The sequence below is a fragment of the Cynara cardunculus genome (assembly GCF_001531365.2).
Source record: "Cynara cardunculus var. scolymus isolate 2C chromosome LG 11, CcrdV1, whole genome shotgun sequence".
Classification (NCBI taxonomy): domain Eukaryota; kingdom Viridiplantae; phylum Streptophyta; class Magnoliopsida; order Asterales; family Asteraceae; genus Cynara; species Cynara cardunculus.
Window position 1 is genome coordinate 6490876 of NC_037538.1, and position 21523 is coordinate 6512398.

Genomic DNA, 21523 nt, shown 5'->3' on the forward strand with positions numbered 1-21523 from the left:
TCTACAGATTTTGGTGTAACTTAAGGCCTCTTTTTGAGGAGACACTTTGTACTCCAGTTATGGTCGCTATTAAGTCCATGCATCATGAAGAAGCATCTGGGAAGATCGCATGAAGATCAAACGGTTCTCAGATGGAGATTGAGCATGATATCCATTTTCCCCTTGGTCTGCCACTGCCTATGGAGTTTTCATGGGTGGAAACCTCGACTTGTGGAAAAGCAAGAAACAAGAACCAGCATCAAGATTAATGTCGAATTGCGAGTATTGTGTTGTAGCAGATGTTTCTTGTGAAATGATATGGACCAAACAGCTATTACATAAGTTAGGACTTCGACGCATTGGACTGCTTGGGTAATGTCCAATTGCCCAATTGACATGGTGATAAACCACCGATAGTGGATGTATATTCTAGAAGGAGACAGAGAGAAAAGGGGTGAAGGGTGCATGTGCTGATCGTTAGTGGGGAAGGGGGTAAGTGGGTCTTTTCCTTGATTCTGAGTGGGAATTAGTATAAAATAAGTTGTTTGGGGGGGAGAGGCAGGCACGTCAAATTTTTGTGAGTATTTTCTCAATTGGGAGAGAACCTGGCTCTCAAAATCCAGGATATCTCTCTCTGTAATTCTCACTTTGAGTTGCAACTCAATACAAATCGCTGGTAGCTTATCACATGGTAAGTACTAGTCAAACCGTCACCTCAATAAATGATTGGAATCAAGTTGCAACAAATAAAGAAAGTATAGCACTAGCATCCAATAAAAAGGGGAGAACATCAACTAGTTAGCTAGTTAATCAAACAGACAGTCAAATTTTCAGTTTGCCAGCACTAGCTTATAGTTTGAACCAGGAAAAGCAGACTTGTTAAATTTCCAGTTTGGTGGTTGCTACCATTTCTGCAAGGGTACAACTTCAATAGAAGCTTAATTGAGTGTTCTTCACTGCCAAGATTTAAGGCAAATATATACTCCCTCCGTCCCAAAATAAATGTTCATAACACAGTCTTAGAAATGTGTAATTATTAAGCATTTTAATTAACTAAATGACAACTTTACCCTTCATGGAGTAATGAATTTCTCCATCTCATAATTAAAGGTAGAATTGAAAAGTAAACACTTACTTTTGAAACTAGACAATTATTTTGAGACAAAGTAAAGTTCAAATGTAGACACTGATTTTGGGACGGAGGGAGTATTAGTTACCATTCAAAGATCATATGCATGATGAGCACACAAATATGAACCTGTGTCCTGTTCATGAAATAGAGCATTTGCATAATCGACATAAAACTGAACTCCAAAATACTGACATCATACCACAAGTGCATCTATTCTGGCTTCAATTACAGTAGATGGCGCATATCTTGCAGCATATCCATACATCAGAGCCATTGCAGCATGAATATCATCAGAATCTTTCATCTTACTTTTATCTGAGAAAAAGGATAGAAATCTGCAATTCAAACAGTCATGCGCAGTTAAGCCTAAAGTATATAAAGTTAAAACAACCAAAAGCACGTGATTACATGGAGAACAATGACAGCACGTCTGGCAAATAATAGATTATAGGGGGTGGGTTGGGGGGAGGGGTTTGGGAGGGTGGAGGGTGGGTTAATGTGGTATCTTTGGTAGAGACCGGGAGTTTCTTTGGTGCATACTATGAGCTTTTTAGCTAGGTAGAATATTTGCATTCTTTTATAATTTTGTCTTCATAAAAAACTTTCTCTTCAAATCTGTGGATTACATTTGTGCTCTCTAATTGTTTTACTTACAATTTCTCGTAAACAACCTCTCTATCTCTCGAGGCAGAGGTAAGGTCTACGAACATTCCCCCCACAACAAACCCTACCCAATGGGACATATTGGGTTTGTTTGGTTTTGTTTATAGTAATATTGTACAACAATAAACAGATTACAATGGTAAACTGATTCTGATGCCTTCCGCCTGTACACAAGCTTTACACAAACCATTTTATCAATCAGGTAATACATGCATTAGTGACGAAGCCGAATGGCATCAGACAGAGATGTATTCAACAATGAGAAAATACATGCCTATGAAAGTAACATATCCAGTTCTACCTTACTACATTAATGGACCCTTGTGAAATTTTTAATCACTTAAAGAATCCTCTCCACTTGTTGAAGATCACAACGTACAGAAATACATACAAGGATAGAAAGTTCTAGAACTTCTAAATCTATTATTATCTAGCGAGCATATACCTCTGCAAAATACTCTCCCCAATGTTGTCAAGAACTTCTTTAAGTTTATCCAGAACAGTGTCCAAGTGGGATGCCGCAACCTGCAAGAATTTGTTTCAACAACTTACAAACATTAATGAGTAGATGATGTGACACAGCTTCTAGGTCTTTATTTACTATTCTACTATTGTTATTAAAATTTCAATGGGATGGCATAACTTATACCATCCCATGGAAATAGGAGTGTACTAAAACCACTACTACTTGCACAAACATTTGTAGTATACATACCAATCCCATGGCTTTTGCCAAACCTAGCCGATTTTCAGGAATGGTAATATTTGATCGCTTGTACATCCAGTCTATCTTATCACGAACATAAGTCCTGTTATCGACTTTCTGAAGAAGTATCCCGAGACATCTATAAAAGGAAAAAAAAAATTCAATATGCTGCTCAAGACAAACTACGATAGAAAGAACTAGAAACCCAATAAGATAAGAACTTGCAAAAGCATTGTCGCAAAATGCAGATGTGCACTTCCCACATCAAATCAAATAATACCAGCAACATCGTCGATCCAGAAAGAGAACACAAAGTAATACCAATAAGGTCATACCGGTGAAGTAGTGCAGAATGCTCGTCATCAGACGTATAAAGTTCATACTGTTTCGCAAAAGCATTTCCTAGAGAAATGACCCAATCGGTGTCTTGGACAACATCCAATGTTTCAGCCAGAAACTGTATTAGAACAATAATGCATTTTTAATGACATGAAGTATAAAATGTGGATCAGCAGTTTTTAAATTTCATATATAGCTCATAAAACATACCGTGCTAGTTTAATAACTTCTAAAAGATTTCTTACAAGCCTTGTTACAAATTAAAGGATTTTAAAGGAAGTAACTTCAAGATTATCTTTCAACTTTTCTTCTATATTGATCAAAATCAGTGAAATTGATATGATAAATCTATTGACATAAAAAATTTCTGAACTGTCATGGTTAAAAGATGTCAAATAATCTTGACAGCATCAAACCAAAGAATTTACAATGAAGTGAAATGAAAGAAAAAAATCTAGAACATGTAACCATACGAATTAGCAGGGAGTTCATAACACGTACATTGATTATCATATCATCCCACGTCTCTTGATAACAGAGGTCTTGTTTAAGGTCTTCTGCGTCGCTGACATATGCTTTCATTTTTGGAATCTAGAGCTTACCAAAACAATATATTAGTTAGAGTTGGGTCAAAGCATAATTATTAATTAATTCCACATTATAACATATAGAAATGCAATTAGATCTAGAATATAACAAAAATGTTAAAACTAAATGATTTTTGAAAGAGTCAACACCATACAGCACCCCGGTTAAAAGAATTTACAATGTTTAACAACAAAAAGGTGTGAGTAGTTAAGGCTTGGACAAAATTTATATTGCTGAGGTCACACCCTATTATAATGGCACATTGCTCGGATACTAGCATCACATACACATATATAAACTATAGGTAAACATCACAATATGTGCACTCATCTAACAATATCACCTCATGTTGGAGCAAACTTATGAGTCAAGCCAACTTGCTATGCATAAAAGCCAGACAAGATGTGAATATTTAAGGCTCAAACAAGATGTATATTGCGGAGGTAGCACCCTATTATAATGACACATTGCTCAAATACTAGCATCACATACATATATAGAAACTGTAGAAGTAAACATCAAAATATGTGCACTTATCTAACAATATAGTTGGAGCAAACTTATGAGTCAAGCCAACTTGCTATGCATAAAAGCCATCCAAAGTTCATCTGAATGACATCAACCGGTGATCTGTCAGGATCTTAACTCCTACTTGGCAGATAGGGGCACAGAATGTGCAAAACGCCAAGCCCAAAGCAAGAGGTTGGCCCAATAACTTCAAACTTGAAACCATGGTGGAAGTTATTGTAGCTACAACTTTGAGCATAAAAGGAGCTCACAAATTTACTTTTTTGTCCATGTGGGACGGGTTGTTACAAACTCCCCCACTTAAACTCTTGACTTCCTCATTAGGCCCTCTCAGAATCTTCCTCCTTGTAATCGACGATGTAGGATTCATCTAAGATGTCACAAACATCCCCCTCCCCCTCAAAGACTCATCATTCCCGATGAGGTTTGCCCCCATCATCCAGATGGTACAAGGATCGGCTGTGATACCATTTGTAACGCGCCAAACCCAAAGCAACAGGTTGGCCCAATAACATCGAATCCAACTTAAAACCATGGTGGAAGTTATTGGTAGCCACAACTTTGACCTTATACAGATCTCATATATCTACTTCTCTATCCATGTGGGACAAGAAGTTATAAAATGTCTCAAGCAAGTTCCTTTTGAGATACAAAAGATTATACAAAACACAGCAGCCCAATGGATGCTGCAAGAAAATACATGAATTGGGTTACTGTTAAAGAAGACGATTCAACTTTCCCAAAGCCTTCTGTACTTCTTGAGAGTTGCAAAAAAAAAAAATTGTTCTTCAGGCATTAAGTTGTCATTCTGAACCATGGGTGGATCCAGATGCTTACTACCAAGCAGCTCACAAGCAACAGTTACAGAAGCTACTTTCCTTGGCAAGCAAGTGTCCGACAAGCCTCAGTTACAGAAAGTATCAGCTGATAAAGATTTTTTAACTGAAAACAACCTTCTAAGAAACTTCTTTGGATATGCTATCCCCATGGTATCAAATCAAGAAACACACCGGAACGTAATGAATTAGAATAGATCAAGGTCAGATGCCAAAACAAGATGCTGGAACAGATCAGACAGTCAAAAATGCATGAGACAATCAGGCATCAGATGACTTTTACCAAAACTCGGTACCAAGTCAAACTTGTGTCACTGAGCGCTATTAGTACAACGACATTCCTTCCTAGATAAACTCCCCAACAAGTACTGAGAATTGAAAAAGAACTGCAATATTATGTACAATTGGAAGAGAACATAAATTGGCGGTCAAATATCTGACTATGTATAATGGTTACTCTTATGTCGGTGATGGCTATGTTTAAAGGGTTAGGATTGTCAACACTAGCACTTTAGCTCAAATATGTGAATATTTAGGGTTTTGATAAGAGCAGAGGGGAATCCTGAATACATCAAATATATAGGAACATTTTCAAGGAACAAACTAGAATCATAAATCTATCAACATCTAAGCATGAGATCAAAACATTTCAGTGATATAGGAACTCCAGCCATGTTGCAGCCAAAGAATAGTGGGCTTAGAAACAACATAGATGCAAGCAGTGTTAGGCAAAAGTGTTATCTGCCAGCATCTAGGTTCATTCACGTTGTCAAACTTCAGAAGTAATGTGAGAACTACTTGTTTGAACTTTGTTGTCCCCTCCCTATCCACTCATAAACCTGTCATTATAACAATTGAAAGACATATACAAGAAAAAAGGCACAAATATTTGCAGCTGAATACTTAAAAGATGCTGCTAAACTTTGGGATAGAATCTTTGCACAACAGTCTTTTATAAGTTCCTCAAAGCATTAGCCTGGCATAGAAAATTACAGAATAACCACATGACAAATTATTGACTATGTAACTTGGTACCTCATCTTGCCAAAACATGTTCACATTTTTTGGAAATAGAGACGCCAAGTAACACAGCACCTGCAAGAACCAAGAAGAAATGAGGTTAACGCTTCTTGCACAACTCAGGTCTACTGCCGATTTTTACCTCCTTGATGTGCTATAAAAATAATAAAAATGTAAGAAACCAATAACCTGCAACGATATTGGTCTCAACTCTCAATGCAGTGTAATCAAGAGAAAAGTTTCATTGACGTTCACACCTTAAGGACACTTGCTAAGAGCTTTAGATTACTCTTTCCCACACTAAGGGGCCATTTACCAAACACTAACCGAGTAAGCGCTTATCGGGTCCCTTGCCTCACTAGGCGAGCATGGCAAGCTCCGAGAATCTTACCCGGTAAGAGCCATGGCAAGGACCGAGAATCGTACCCGATAAGTGAAGGTGGTGGCTCTTACCGGTTAGCGCTTACCAGTAAGAAATGCTTACCAACCATCTTACTATGCCATTTTGATACCCGAGAGTCTTACCCGGTAAGGTAAGTGAAGACGGTGAGTCTTACCCGATTAGCACCAGTAAACGGCCCCTAAGTTATTGTTCTACATGTCAAAGTTTCTGCAAAAGAGATTTTTACTAATTTCAAGCAGTTTAATAACAAGATAAATAACATAGATAGATTTTTAGTATATGTAAGTGCTAATATAACACCCAAATGGAAGCCCGATAAATACTTCAAACTTTGTCCAAATGCCTAGTATGTAAACTTCTAGGACAATGACAGACATTTATATGACCCGTCTACAAAAGGTGAAAATGGTGAATAGTGAACAGATCAATGTCAGAAACAAGGGATATTATCTAAATTACTTGACGAACTTGACTAACACGAATCAAGTGAATAACTGAATAGTATAGTAATGTCTAGCTTGGTAGCCCAGATGTTTTGACCAAAAGCAGTTCTTACTTTAGCTAAAAAGTTACGAGCAACTTAACAATTTCAAGTTGAAATGACTAACCTGGTATGAATGTATAGTTGTTAATGGCAATAACCAACAGGACTTACCGTCAAAATTTGAGTAGCCAGTTGCTCCCTTGCAAGAGGATCATGAAGAAGCACCACCAAACGTGCAAAAAGCTCCTAAATGTGCATTTGAATCAATCATTTCCAGGCTATCCATGTAGAATACATGAAGCGCAAGTCTAAACGTATGTATAATCAGGAGGTACCTCAGGGCGTGGAATATCAACACGAGTTCTACATTCACGTATCATCCTATCATTATGAAGAGATCTATGCCTGCACATATCTGATATGCATCTACAAACCTGTAAAGTGGCTTGCTTATTCCAGAACATCACAGAAATTCATATGGAAGTAAGGTAAAGGCATGCATAATTCTGATGGAGCAAAAACAACTTCTTACCGAACAGTTAGAGGGGCACCAGGAATGTCCAGGATTGGTTTAATAAAAATAAACTCTAAATATGAAATCTTAATCATATGGTGAAATATTAGATAAATCGGCATTACCGTGGCAACTGCACCAGCGTATACACGCGGTATAATCATCTTCAACATGAATGGCCAAAGAACATGCTGCAAATTCACATTAAAAAATCTGTGTTGACCTTTGAATTCAGAATTTTTCTTTTTAACCAACCAATTCTATACAGGATATAAAAGGTCATATTGCAACATTCTATAGGAAAACCCCTTTAACAAAGAGATATCACATTAGCTATGCTGTTAATATCGCGATATATCGGCGATATATCGGATATCGCTCCTAGGAAAAAAAATCGGACCATAAATATCGGTCAAAATATCGGGGCCGATATTATCGGCGATATTTAGCGATTTTTTAGCGATTTTTAGCGATATTTGAGGTAAAAATCGGACCGATATACCGATACATTCACTGGCTCTGTTGTTGTCGCTGGCTCTGTTGCTGTCGCTGGCTCTGTTGCTGTCGCTGGCTCTGTTGCTGTGGCTGTACTCTGTAGCAACCTGGTAAGCAGAGGAGATCGAGAAGTGTCGATTACAGTTGCTGCTGTGGCTGTAGCAACCTGGTAAGCAGAGGAGATCGAGAAGAGAGACCGAGAAAAGAAGAAGACGTTGTGAGAAGAGAGACCGTGAACGTGAAGAGAGACCGTGAACGTGAACTCGAAGCCGTGAGAAGAAGAAGAAGTCGAAGTTGTGAGAAGAAGTCGAAGTTGTGAGAAGAAGTCTGAAGTTGAAGTCGTGAACTCGTGATTAACTCAAGAAAGAAGACGACGTTGTGGAGTAAGGAAGCTTCACTGATTTCAGATTCAGACCTAATTTAGCCTAAAAAATTAGGCCCATGGAATAACAAAAGCCCAAAATTTTGAACACTATGTGATGTTTTAATTTTGAAACTATATTTCTAAACTCTAATTAATGCATATTATATATATAATTCTAAAAAATATTATGTTAACCGCTTTTTCCGATATATCACCGATATAACCGATAAATCGAATATCGGTCCTGACCGATATTTCGTATTCTGACCGATATAACAGCATAGCACATTAGTAACTTAAGAAGGTGAATTCTGAGATGTTCTCAATCATTCCATGAAGTATTCTCATAAAAAAGATGAGTGAAACAATTGCAACCCCAAGCATGACATCAGAATGAAGAGGGAAATGAGGACAGTTTCACAGGGACAGGGTTAAGACACTTTACCTCCATTTCAGGAATAGTTATGGTTATCAAAAGGAGACCTTTTTCACATATTGCCCTTAACTCTGTTGGACGAACAGCCCCAATTTTCACCTGCAAGGAACAATGGAACACCCACCACTTACTGGACATTCTAGTTTTATCCCTTAAGAAGCAAAAAAGAAGTTTAATTGCCAAGCGGGTTTTTGCAATAGATGAAATACAAACCTCTGATCTCTTTTGCTGAAATGAATAATACAGGTAGCTTGGCTTAAATATATCTTTCGAACTAATAATGTCATCAATTTCTTGATCTGACATGGCACAATGTCGTACAAGATATTCAACAAACAGCTCCCCAGAAGGACCAACCAAGTAACAGTGGGAAGCCATAACAACTATTAGCTGGAAGGACAAACAACTAAAGTTAGAGATTAAACTAACAATCTCGTGAGTCCAATAATAAAGAATGAGAACATACCTCTGCAAGTGCTTTACAAACCCCCAAATTATGCTCCTCTAAGAGCGCCGTAATGGCTTCTATCAGTGCCGACCTTTTATTATGCCAACCTTCGGACAACCTTGTAAGAAATGTCCAACAACTGGTGTGAGAAAAGAGGAAAAAATAATGGCTGATGCTCCAGATGCACATACTCCATGTCCAAGAAACAATAACCCGTATATGGGATGTCGCATACTAATTTTCACATCCATAATTTTACTGCATTGCTTGAAGGTAACACTATTTTACAGTCATGTGTAACATATAGCATCATTGCCAATTTAATTTACAATAAAGAGAGAACCTGGGCAACAGATGCTTCAGGACGCAAAGAGCACCAAAAGTCATATGATCTTCTTTCAACTTGGATTTCTGTAAAAGGGAGAGACATGCCAATTAATGAAGAAACCAGTATTATAATAATCAAAGTTGATGGCGAAGGTGTAGTAGAAGATTCCTGAAATTAAAGGAGACCAGTAGTGACACATTTTTTTAACTATAATATCAGGAAGAAAACATGGGACTCACGTTTAAAAGAAAAATAAATAGATCCTCAGGATACACCAGCCCAACAGTAAGAAAGCAATGTTGAACTTCATTATATGTCTGCAAGAAAAGCAGTCAAAACAGTCACGAGTAGATATAAGGCTTCCATCAGATTAAAGACAGTAAAAACAGAATTACATCAACATCAAGCGATCAAACACAAAATTCCATCCAAAAACAAAGACAATAAGCACGGAAATCAATCAAAAAATATAAGGAATTTGAATAACCATCTCATATCAAGTACCGATTACATTATGGTATCTAGTTCAGCCAAACATAATAAACAGTTCGTAAAAATGTTTTTTGATGTGCCTTTACATAAATCTAGATGAGTTAGTAGATGACGAGATGTTATTAGGGTAAATAAAATGTACAGTAAGATGTAGAAAAAGAAAAAAAAAAAAACTCAACAACTGCACTCTCACTATCATGTGAAAATTGCAACAATTTCCATTTGGGATGTCTCATGGACACTGCAGCATTTTCTTTCCTTGGCAAACTTATGTTTGTCATCAATACAAATGAATGATGCTTTTTTTACTTTAGTCCACAAAATTCCTCTATTTTATCATTACTGAAGTGCAACTAGCGTTTGACTACTAGTCAACCAGTCTTGTTAAATCAAGTGCCTATACAAATATTTTCGTGGGACGATTCAGTGCAGAAGTTATATAATAATAATATCAAGCAATCATTTCCATGCCTTTGGGCGACAAGTAGCACAAGCCTCTCAATGCAAATGTTGAAACTAAAACTTTCCAAGGGATGTAGTGATTGTTGAACAAAACCATAACAAGTAACAATCGTCAAGATACAAAATCCTATGATATTGAGTTTGTATAGTGATGGAAAAAAGAGCACCTTGAGGCCAACTGAGAAATCTGAACTCCCTTTGACGTCTGTATAATTACAAAGAACTGGAAGAAGTGTCGATAAAACAACTGTGAGATCCTGAAAGTTCAACAGATAACAGTCATCACTAAGCAGTTAGCCATTCAGCGATGCATCTATAATCAACAAAAGCAAACACAATGAATTATTGCTTAACCCCAAGACACGCCTGAACCCAACTAAAACAGTTTGTAAGCACAAATGCCTCAAACTCGGAACAACATTTTCTAAAACTGTAAGAGGCAAGGTGGCAGCATGTCTGAGTTTTACTAGGTAGCTTGGCATGTATTTACAATCAACTGGATCTGTTCATTAAAACCAAGATTTTGGTGGACAAAATATGAAACGAAGAATTAGGGAAAAATAACTAAAATAAAATTGGATTCATAAACTTCACACCCAGAATACCTATTACGGTAGACTTCTGGTTGATGAAGGTCAAGTTAAAGATATTATACATTTCTTGGAGGGAACCTCGTAACTAGGAGAAGTAGAAAAGCATAATGTAGTAGCAACATCAAGTTCGGAATTTTGGGCAATAGCTCAAGGAGTGTGTGCCTACTTTAGGTGAAGATTATTTTAGAAGATTAAGAGATCAAGTGGAATGCTCCTATGAGACCGTATTGTGAAAATACGTCAGCAATAAGTATAACCCATATTCTGGTATAAGACTATAAGTGCACCATGGCTGAACCAAGCACATTGAGATCAGTAAACATTTTATCAAGGAGAAGTTGGAGAGTAGTTTAATCTGCATGCCTTATGTGTCTATACAAGAACAACTTGCAGATGTATTTACCAATAGGTTAAACAGTTGCGTTCAATAATTTTGTATCCAAAGTGGGAATGGAAAATATCTATTCACCAGCTTGAAGGTGGGTGTTAAGAAATTTGTAATTTAGTTAGGATATTTCGCTAATTTATTAGATCCCATAAATTGTGGATTTAATTTGGTTTCATTAGGATCCCCAATTATGGGATTAAGCTAGGATAGTCATGTATAATATGGCATATTGTAAACTTTGCATAAATTAGACAATTATTATTCTTACTCAATTCCTTTAAAGTTAAGGTTTTTTAGTCAAAGTTGGGTGTGATTTCCAACAAACAATGAAGCAACTGTACTGTCTTTAATGCTTGTATGGATACATCAGAAAACAAACTAATGGATTTCATAAATAATGTTTTTGGATAAAAACTTTAGTCATAAAACAATTAGATCCCAAGTGTTTACAACCATTTCCTCCATTCTTCATTGTCCAATCTATGCACCCAGTTTTCATTTCTCCCCATCAAGTAATGGGGCCCATAATCACATCTTTTCTTCTCACACCAAATGGAACACTACTATATGGATTTGAACTATATGCCGTCGAGATACAATCTACAATTGGTTATAGCATGCATACAGCTTGAGGAAGCACATGGTAAAAAAGTTAACAAAATTGAAGACAGACCATCAGAAATGATTATAGTCTAACTAACCTCAAAATCAAGCAAAGGAGAACCGTTTTCAGAGAGTAAAGAGGCACTCAATAGACTGTGAAGGCTACATGTAGCCAAAAACGCAATATCTTGGTCCCTTCTATACCTACATAACAGAAAAGAAAAATGAATTCATCTCTTTAATATTTACAATGTTCATCCATGTAAAAGCAATGTGCTATGTTCAAACAGTAAGAAAACTAGTTCTCTATCCAAAAACATGTTTGAATAATAGGAAAAATAGTACTCTATCCCAAAACATATTATATATAAATGGTCCAATAACATACTAAAAAACACGCATGTGGAGACAGAAAAGTTCATAGGTGCACGAGAAAAACAATAGTCTTAAGTGTGTTGCATCCCAGTCAATTATAATTATGAATGATCATGTATCTTACAATTCCAATATAATTGGAACAAATTTGGGTAAAGCCGCCTTCAACAATGTTCTTGTAACAAGACCGACCATTTGACCCAATGCTTCAACAGCAGATGTCCGAACCTGAAGAAGATGTTATATTAGCTTGAAAGTACAGAAGTGCTAGAGCATAAAATAAATCCAGTTTATTGCTGATGAATATCATAAAACCATGGTCAGCAACATTAGATACAGAGTTATAATTGATGGATACAAACGCCAGTTTCCATTTGTATAACGAACAGATGATTGTTCATTTTTTCGTCAGTGACTTTTTTCTGAACTAGTTGGTAAGCTAAAACAATTCCCATTGAGGACTTTTGGAAGGAGGAAGAAAAGATAATCATGTAAAATGACTCGTCTACACAAAATGTGCAAGTCCTCTCCTATCTAAGACCAACTCTTTAGTCATTATAATATTTTGTTATAGCCCTTTCCACCACTTCTAACCGCTAATTCCGGCCTACCCTCACCTCATATATTTCATATTGGTATGATTCAGGTAGAAGAAAACAAGAACCGCATGAAGAAATTTTGCAACACCTTATTTGCAATAAATAATGTTGTAGTATTAAGAGTTATATGTCATTATATCTAGGAGGAATATAAGGGGATTTAAGATTATAGTATCATCATGTGTGTGCCTTGGGTGAACAGTATAATCAAGAAAGTAATCAAATGAATATGTAATTTGTTTTGTAGATAGATATTTAGTTAGTTTAGTTTTAATTGTTCATTAGGAAATGTTTCCTAGTTCTAGACTCCTAGTCAATCGAGAATTTTTTAATGTAAGTATATAGTGATTATGTTAGATGATATTTCTGTGAGCTTTGCCCTTGTGGCCATTTCCTTGGAATTATTGGCACTATATTTCTTCTCTTTTTATTTATTTCAAGAAGTTTGAGGCATGTGTAAAGGAAATCTAACCACGTTACTAGCTCAGGGGGTGAACTCAATGGTTTGTTTGGTAGATTGAATGCTAATGCCAAATCATAAAATGACTCAGATGTCGATCAAGGCAATTAGAGAATTCGATCAAAACGCCTTGGCTAAAGACAGAGAGACAAGTTATCATTCCCCTCTCTGCATTTCGGTTGATGGCTCTTTATCCATGACTAAAGAAATCGTTTAATGTTCTATATGAATTTTAATATTAATTTCTTCCTTTGAAGAAACACCCACACTACATAAATATACTCACATCTTTCTGTTTTATTCTGATGAAGTCATGAGCAAGAACACAATATCAATGAGATCAGAGAACTACTCATAATTGCAAACCTTGAGATCTCGTGAAGTTGCCCAATTTTGCAATAAAAGCTCAAAGGCAGAATTTAGAAATGACCTGCACTTAATCCCACTAGTTTCAGGAAGAAAGGAAAACAATAGGTATATAATATGAAGCCAACGGCCAGCAAACTAGTGTCTCACGTGACATCACTATCAAGAATCGATGAAAGAGGGAACTCCACACTATACTGCCAACAGGCTTGACACCAACACTTGAACGCTGAAAGAAGTAACATAAATAAAACTGTAAGTTAAACTAGAAATAAGAGATATATGAACATGAAAGAATTAAAAGTTGACTGAATCACTGAAAATTATAGAAACAAGTACTAAAAGGCCAATATCCTATCAATCTGTCATTCTAATTTGAGCAAATAAAATATGGAGCACTGACAAGCTACCAAATCCCAACTGCATTGTTACCACAGTATGTTTAGCTTCAACCTACACCCCATTTGCTTTGTACATAATAATGCATTTCTAAACTCTCTAAAGACTAAACCACAGCAATCATACACAATTAACAGGGCATTGATGCTGACTGCCTTACATAAAGCACTAAATGACAATATAATGTAAAAAACGGTGTCAGACAGCAATTTGTATATAATTAAGTTCTTTTCACGCACCATTTGCAAAAATAGGCCGATGCTGATCTCTAACATTCCCCAAAATGGGAAGAACTCGAGAAAGCACTCCTTTAAGTCTTGGGGTAAACTGCAAGGCTTCAATTAAATTTTCATCGCACCAAAAGATATTCAGTTTCAGCACTCACATTACAATCACCTAAAAAAAACTTGCTAGGTGCCAGATAGTTGGACAGAAGACTAACCATCAGAAGTAGCAAAGTCTGCAAGTATTTGGACCATAGCAGGCAGAGCCGAACTCTGTGCAGACAAGTGAATAAATAGTTCTTCCATCATCTGCAAAGTAAATCAGAGAATTGAAATTTTAAGCATTCATTTCTGGACAAAGAGAAACGAAGAAATAACGATATTCTCGTTGACCGTTTCCCTCTACTCCTCTCTCTCTCACACACAAGGTCAACAACATGCTACCTGATTACACCTTTATTTAACTTCTTTAGTTTTGTTTAAGGAAAGAGGGTTAAAGTCCCAGAATCTACCTGTTTTGTAAATTATTATGTCATACCAAGAAGCTAAACCATTATACAGAACTTCAATGTTAGAACTTAGAATTTGTATATTTGGCATTCAACATGTCATATTGTTATCCACTCTTTCAGACATTTGATGGTTGCAATACAATTTGCAGTCCTATAATTAATGTACGTTTAAATTCTCCTGATTATGGTTGTATTTAAGATTTTCATCCGAATAGCTGTTATCCGCTATTCATCCATTTGACAATTATATTGATCAGGGTCTCTAAAGACTAAAAGGCATGAATGCACTCATAGCACTTCTTTACATTCAAGTAAGCAAGGCGCATTTGAGTCGAACAATGCTTAAGTTTTGGTTTAGGTCTAGGTTTTGGCTCTCACCCAATTTCAGACTGTTCGGCGACCATAGACCTAGTTTACACTAGTCTAAAGATTCTGAGTAGATGAGCATTCCCATCACCCAATGGAAAATGAAACAATTTTAGGCACTAGTTTGACGGAAGTGTTTGACAAACGTCTAAGACACCCTTGAATAAGCACATAATAGGGGAATCATGTGGACCAAAATCAATAGCATCAATGATTTGTGATGATGGAGAAATGGGCAAATGGGTAATGTTAACTTGAAACTTCCCAAAACGGAACATTGTAATTCTCAGGAGACATCCACAATGGAAACTTTGTAAATTGCAATTTGTACCTAATAGAATGGTGTTGAAATAAGAAAGCGCTTGATTGGCTTACAATGAAAACTAGAAGAAATCTAACAATTGCAACCGCAACTATTATCCTTGTCCAGGGAACAATCTACTACTCCAAATCAAAATTCCAAACATAATTATACTTCCTAGCTTTGCCCCCCTCAAGGTGAAAATCCTCCATGATTGACTTCAATTGGATATGAAGATAAACCAATCATAGGGAACAAAAGAAAATCCAACATACTAATAAAAGAAGAAACTCCAACACTCCCCTAGCCAACTGACATAGCCGACTGACAGCTGAAAACCAATCGATTTCTAATTTAGAAACAAACTCCCATCGTCTCAATCTGTGAAGTGGTATCATAAACAATAGAGAAGGGTACCTTTATGTGAGGTGACAGTCTCATCCAACACACTTGACCAAAAACCAAAGAATATCATAGACTGAAAACAACAGGAAGACACTAAACATCTCACAGTACCGTAAAGTGCAACAAGGGTCATTCCTTATCTATCCAAATACCCCACATTGACATATACAAACATCACTTCTCCTTCGTTCAAATGAAAGGAAAAGACACACTCCAACAAAAAAAACACAACATGACACCACATATATCCCTCAGTCAGTCAAACTGAAAACAACCCAAAAATTCAATCGAGGATAGAAACCAACTTGGACATGCACCAAGAATCATAATAATATTAAAGGTTTCCGGGTGATGCGGAAGTGCTAGAACAACGCTTGGATGTGATCACTAGACTATACCTTAAAAAGATAGATGGGGACTCATGGAGCTACTGCAGGACAAAAAAAAGCCCAAATTTTAGACTCAGATGTGCTTTTTCCTGGCTCCTAAAAGTACTTATATGAAAGCCATAAACAGTACACAAAATGCAGTTCCAAACCGGCGAATGAAAATTATAATCAAAATGCAGAAACAAAAATAAAATCCAATTTCTGAACAATAATGTACCCTAACTTATAGCACAAATCAAACTTTTACAACTAGTTTCTGAATATTGACTCAAACCAGCCGCCGCTATGAAGCAACTTATACAATTACAAAGAAGGTAAAAGGATCATCGAGTTCTGATCCCATTCACTGGAACTAAACAGATCAACAACTAACAGAGTAACTGATACAGGAGCATAAGTATCCAGACCCATATTATGTGTCATGCTTACCTTGAGCCTGATTTAGATTCTCACGCTATATATGGGTTCAAAAAGAACATAATTTTCTCGCAGCCCAACGAAATATGATCCGGGCCATAATAAGTCCAAAGTATAAGCCCATGAAGAACCTTTATTGACCCATTTATTGAGTCTTTATCGTAATTAGTTCCATTAATGCTTCTTTAATGTTTCTCTTTATTACGTTCCAACCTTAGATTTTTACTTGGTAGGTGGATCTTTGCTTTAACTTTCCATCCTAGATAATGACTCCCAAGTTGTACTACATGGGTCTTGGCTTGTGGAGCTAGTTTCAGTGTTCTACACACAAAAGGAGTCAGCTCCTGTTTACTGTTAGTATGGTGTTGTTGCTTTATCACTAATAGTTTTCAACTTTCGCCAATTTGATTGATCTTGGTGGTGTTTAATTACTTTATCCTCCAATCAATCAGATTGTTACGTATCATACGCATCAGTAACAGCTACAGTTGAATTCCATAACAAGCTTGCATCTTAACTTTATGACAACTCATAATCTAGACCACGACATTGAACATTTTGTTTAAAATTTGGTTTATACACAACAAAAATGTCATCATCCACGAATCCTATTTGCTTTTGCTGCTCAAAACCACAAAAAAAAGGTCTTCCAATTGTTTCCATTGAGTTTCCTTTTAAAAAAATACAACCATGTCAAATCATAATTTGGACTTCAAAAAACTTCCAATTTCACAAAATCTGAGTCATAGCCAACTCAGTTCTTCCATTAAAAGTTTGGTTTTTCGGTGTTGGTTAATGGAATACTGTAGATAACATCTCATATACCAATGTACATTACGCACAGATTAAGAAGTTTCACCCTTATCGATAAAAAGAGCATATGAACTTACCAGGTCTGGTAAATGAGAACCAATTGCAACAAGTAAAGACGAAGCAGCCCTTTGCCAATCTGCTTTTATTTCCTACAAGGCATATAAAAAGATAAATTGATATGCAGGAATCTGTGAGAGAAAAAACTAGCTAACATAACATAAAAAAGGCGGGTTCAATCTGATTGAGTCTGAAAGTCCATACTAGTTCGAGGGCTAGCTCAACTTGCAAAATAAACACTAGGCCCTCGGGCTCCTGCCCATAGGTTGTTAGTTCGATTCTCCTCAAGGCCACTAGTTTCCTAGCTGTTATCTTCAGGACCCCATAGGATTAGTAGAGGTGCATGCAACTGCAAGCTGACTGAGACACCCACGGTTAAGCAAAAAAAAACTTCCATACTACTTCAAAAAGACTGAGATGGGTGCTCGAAAACAAAACCACATGAGAACCCATAATACCCATGCAGTCTCAGCAGGAGAGACAACTTTTCTGAGAATATACATGAACTTTGTAAAAATACGAATCTGTATGGTAACTTGAAAACAATTTGCCACAGATTGAAAGCAAATAAAGTAGATGGAATTACAAGCACACGCTTACAAATCCATGGGTTCCCCACTGCTCATAACCAATTTAATCGGTTAAAATTCCTTAGTTTTACACACTAAAGTTTACAAGCAGTAACATGAGGCGAGGGAGGGACAAGATGTTTATTCTAAAACTGTTCCAGATGTCTAGTAGGAGGTAAGCAACCTCAGCAATATAATAGTTGGTAGGTATATAGCTAAAGGGAAAAAGCAGTCTTTCTTTATAGAAAAAACAACCCCTAAAGTAACATTGCAAGCAAACACGTCTATTAATCAGGTTCCTATCAACTTTTGCATTTCAAAATCTACTGTCAATGGTTTGCCTATTCACCTGAGGCATTGATGGAGAGGCTGTTGGGAAGTTATTGGCAGATCTGAGTTCTTGAGGGTGTCTAATTGGAGGGAGGGACATGCTAAGTGCAAAGATCTCCAAAAGTCCATATTCCATTCCACGTGCCTAGAAGAAGTAGTTAGTATCGCTAGCATAGGCTGCATGAGATCATCACTCTGGATGGCAAGATCAACGAGCTTGTATACTATCTTCCTCACTAATTCTAGGTTTGCTACACTACTTCCACTTGTTTCCTCTTTTACCTTGTAGTAAAAGCTAGATCAGGTTCCAAGTTGACTTTGCAATGACTTTCCTATATACTGCTAAACACCCGGGAGTATGTTTTCATAAAGATTGGAGATATATACATATGCATTAGTCCTCCCTACTTACCCACAGCCAAATGAAATGTTATACTACCAAAAATAGTAAATCTTGTCTTAACTAAATCCAAGGAATTAAGAACTGCCTTACCAACAGTTAATTTTGTGTTCTAGGGACTTCGTTGGAAAAGAACTTTTGATTATAGGGTATTCGCATGGACTTAGAAAAAGCTCTTGATATTTGTCTTGTAAATTTCTGATTTCCTGGATGGAGAATTTTTAGAATAATAAGCTAATTCCGGACTTGTGTTTGCATTTCATCTATAGGCGCTTAGAGAGATTTGGCAGTGATTTTTTCCATGTACTTACTATGCCATTCCATTTGTTTCCCAACATTTTAAAATCAAGAAACTCTACTTTACCATCAGATTCTCAGTCTCGCACTAAAACCAAGGCCCTACAACGTCCTTACAAAATGCCTACAGGAGGAACACACTACACTGCTTCTGCAACGTAATCTTGAGAATGCTATACTACCCAGAGGGTGGATCACGTTGTTTAAGCAACAAGCATAAATACAATGCAAGCTATGTAGTCTGAGTATGCTGGGCACTTGAGTGCCACTCATTATATAAAAGCGTTATGTTACTAACTTTGCTACTTAATTATAGAGAAACAATGCCAAAAAGATACAATCCATAACTTACCTTTGACGAAATGATCTCAGCAGTAGCAAGTTTGGCAAGCTTTGCCATATAAGAAGTGTCCACTTCCCCTTCTTCCAGGGCACCAATTGCAATCGACATTACTTGAAATACACCAGCAATATTCCCAAACCTCTGCCAATAATATGAAAAGAAGTTCAAACAGTCTTTGTCATTACGTGTGCAAGGTATGCAGTACTCCTTCCTTTCCACAACTAGAATCCACTTTGCAAAATTCGTTGGACTCATGAAAATATTCTATAGTGAGGGATAACCCGAGAAAATTATGTGTCACGTGAGTAATAGTGACGCTCATTTTGCTGCGAAAAATCACAGCCCTATTTTGAAAAGAAGGTAACACGCGAAATAGAACTCTTATCAGTGAATAACTTTTGAAATTACATTCGAATTGTGAAACGCAGAGAGTGTTATGTAATAAGAACATAAATACCCGACGGCCGCCTCGAGATACCGTTAAGCAGCAATCAAGAATTAGAAGTGGGTTCCTGCAATTAATTCCAATTTCGATTCACCAATTCAATTAAGAGTGATGGATAAATATACGTATACACATACACTTACAGAGGAGCGAGGGATTTAAGGGAGGCCATGGATGCTTGCTTAACCATTGGGGATTCATCAGCGAGCGATGAAACCAGAACCTGAATCGCCTCTGAGAATCGAAGATAAAAACATCAGATGAAAATCCAGATTTAGACGATCAAAAAGATCGAAGAATTAGGGAAGTACCAGGAGCAGGAAGGGAGTTTCCAGAACTTGATGCCATTACTGCATTGAATCAAAAAACCAAAGAAGAAGAAAAAGAAAAAGAAAAAGAAAATACAGAGAAATAGATCGCAAGAAGTGAGAAGGGGCAAACGAAGGACGAACACGATTATGATGACAGCGCGTGGTGTATAATTGCGAGGCGGCTAATTTTTTAATAATGCAAAATCAAATATAATTGTCTTGCATGAAATTAGGTGCCGAATGTTTAAGGAAAGTTTAAGATACAAAACCATTCAGAAGTTTTTAAAATCATTAAAAAATATATTTTTTTTTGTCAAATAATATTCACTTGTTAACGATTCAAATGTTGTCTCTTAATGTAATTATTAAAAGACAAACAATCAGCCGCTTAGAATATTACAATCAAAATGTATTTAACAAATTGTGTTTTTAATTTTATTGCCTCAATTTCTAATGTTTTATTTGTCATGGTATTGAGTATTTTTATAAGATTTTCAACCCCTTGGGGGTGTTTGGTTCATAAAATAGAATTTGATGGAATTGGAATCCATCATAGGAATTTGACTTTGAGGAAATTGGAATGAAAATTGATTAAACGTTTGGTTGGTCGAAATTGGAATGAAATCTCTCGAAATAATTGGAACAATCGTCTTTGTTTGGACCATCACACCCATCGCCCCCCGCCCACGCCCTACCAACCACAATGTCACTATTGTCAACCACAAGGGTGATGCCTGATTGGTTTGAGTTTGGCTCCAACTATCAAAAGTACCAGAATGTCCCAGGCACAAATCCAAAGAAGAATAAAAATCTCTTTGTGGCCATGGAGGTTCAAATGCAGTGACTCCGGGCTATCTGCAAAGCAGGTGGTCACCCTGTGATTAGTCAGCTCGCATGGCGGGTTGGATATCTAGGTTAATCCAAAAAATGTCATTACTGTCGTCGCCACAACTATCACCCCGCCTCACCCCTACCAAAACCTTGCCCCACCACTCTTTCCCCACCCCTGCTCCATAGGTGGGGGGTTGTAAAGGGCAGGCAAGGTGGGGTGAGACGGTGGGGGTGGGGCTAGAGTGCGGGCAGTGGGTGGGAGGGTGGTAGTTGTGACTACTACAGTGGTAGGATAAGGTGGGGTGGGACAGTAGGATGGGTAGGGGTTGGTGGCAAGGTGGTAGCTGTGACGATGATAGTGGTGGGATAGTGTTCGGGTGGCTGGGCCCTGAGAGTGGGTGGGTATGATGACAAAATAGTGGCATGGTGTTTAGTGGTGGGTTGGGTGCGAATGAGTGGCGGTTGTGAAAGCTACAATAGTGGTGTGGGGGTTAGGTTAGGTTAGGTTAGGGG

General features: G+C 37.1%; 1 protein-coding gene across 4 annotated transcripts in view; it reads right to left on the bottom strand.

Moving 5' to 3' along the window:
• LOC112520751 (protein SHOOT GRAVITROPISM 6) overlaps positions 1-20256 on the bottom strand; it is a 40875-nt gene extending 20619 nt beyond the window's left edge. For 3 of the 4 annotated variants that reach the window (XM_025129269.1, XM_025129268.1, XM_025129267.1), the window contains exons 1-26: positions 20180-20256; positions 20012-20102; positions 19881-19935; positions 19433-19564; positions 17505-17576; positions 14443-14533; positions 14240-14335; positions 13752-13830; positions 13602-13665; positions 12301-12404; positions 11900-12005; positions 10385-10474; positions 9503-9580; positions 9279-9346; positions 8954-9053; positions 8701-8877; positions 8497-8586; positions 7318-7383; positions 7014-7112; positions 6850-6924; positions 5807-5866; positions 3321-3410; positions 2816-2937; positions 2490-2619; positions 2220-2299; positions 1311-1446 (exon numbers count right to left, since the gene is read on the bottom strand). In XM_025129269.1, the coding sequence (XP_024985037.1) occupies positions 1311-1446; positions 2220-2299; positions 2490-2619; positions 2816-2937; positions 3321-3410; positions 5807-5866; positions 6850-6924; positions 7014-7112; positions 7318-7383; positions 8497-8586; positions 8701-8877; positions 8954-9053; positions 9279-9346; positions 9503-9580; positions 10385-10474; positions 11900-12005; positions 12301-12404; positions 13602-13665; positions 13752-13830; positions 14240-14335; positions 14443-14533; positions 17505-17576; positions 19433-19564; positions 19881-19935; positions 20012-20102; positions 20180-20216 (2388 nt within the window). In that variant the 5' untranslated portion in view covers positions 20217-20256. Of the gene's footprint in view, positions 1-1310; positions 1447-2219; positions 2300-2489; positions 2620-2815; positions 2938-3320; positions 3411-5806; positions 5867-6849; positions 6925-7013; positions 7113-7317; positions 7384-8496; positions 8587-8700; positions 8878-8953; positions 9054-9278; positions 9347-9502; positions 9581-10384; positions 10475-11899; positions 12006-12300; positions 12405-13601; positions 13666-13751; positions 13831-14239; positions 14336-14442; positions 14534-17504; positions 17577-19432; positions 19565-19880; positions 19936-20011; positions 20103-20179 lie in introns of those variants that run through there. The other variant, XM_025129271.1, reaches the window with a different exon arrangement.
• Positions 20257-21523: the final 1267 nt, after the last annotated feature.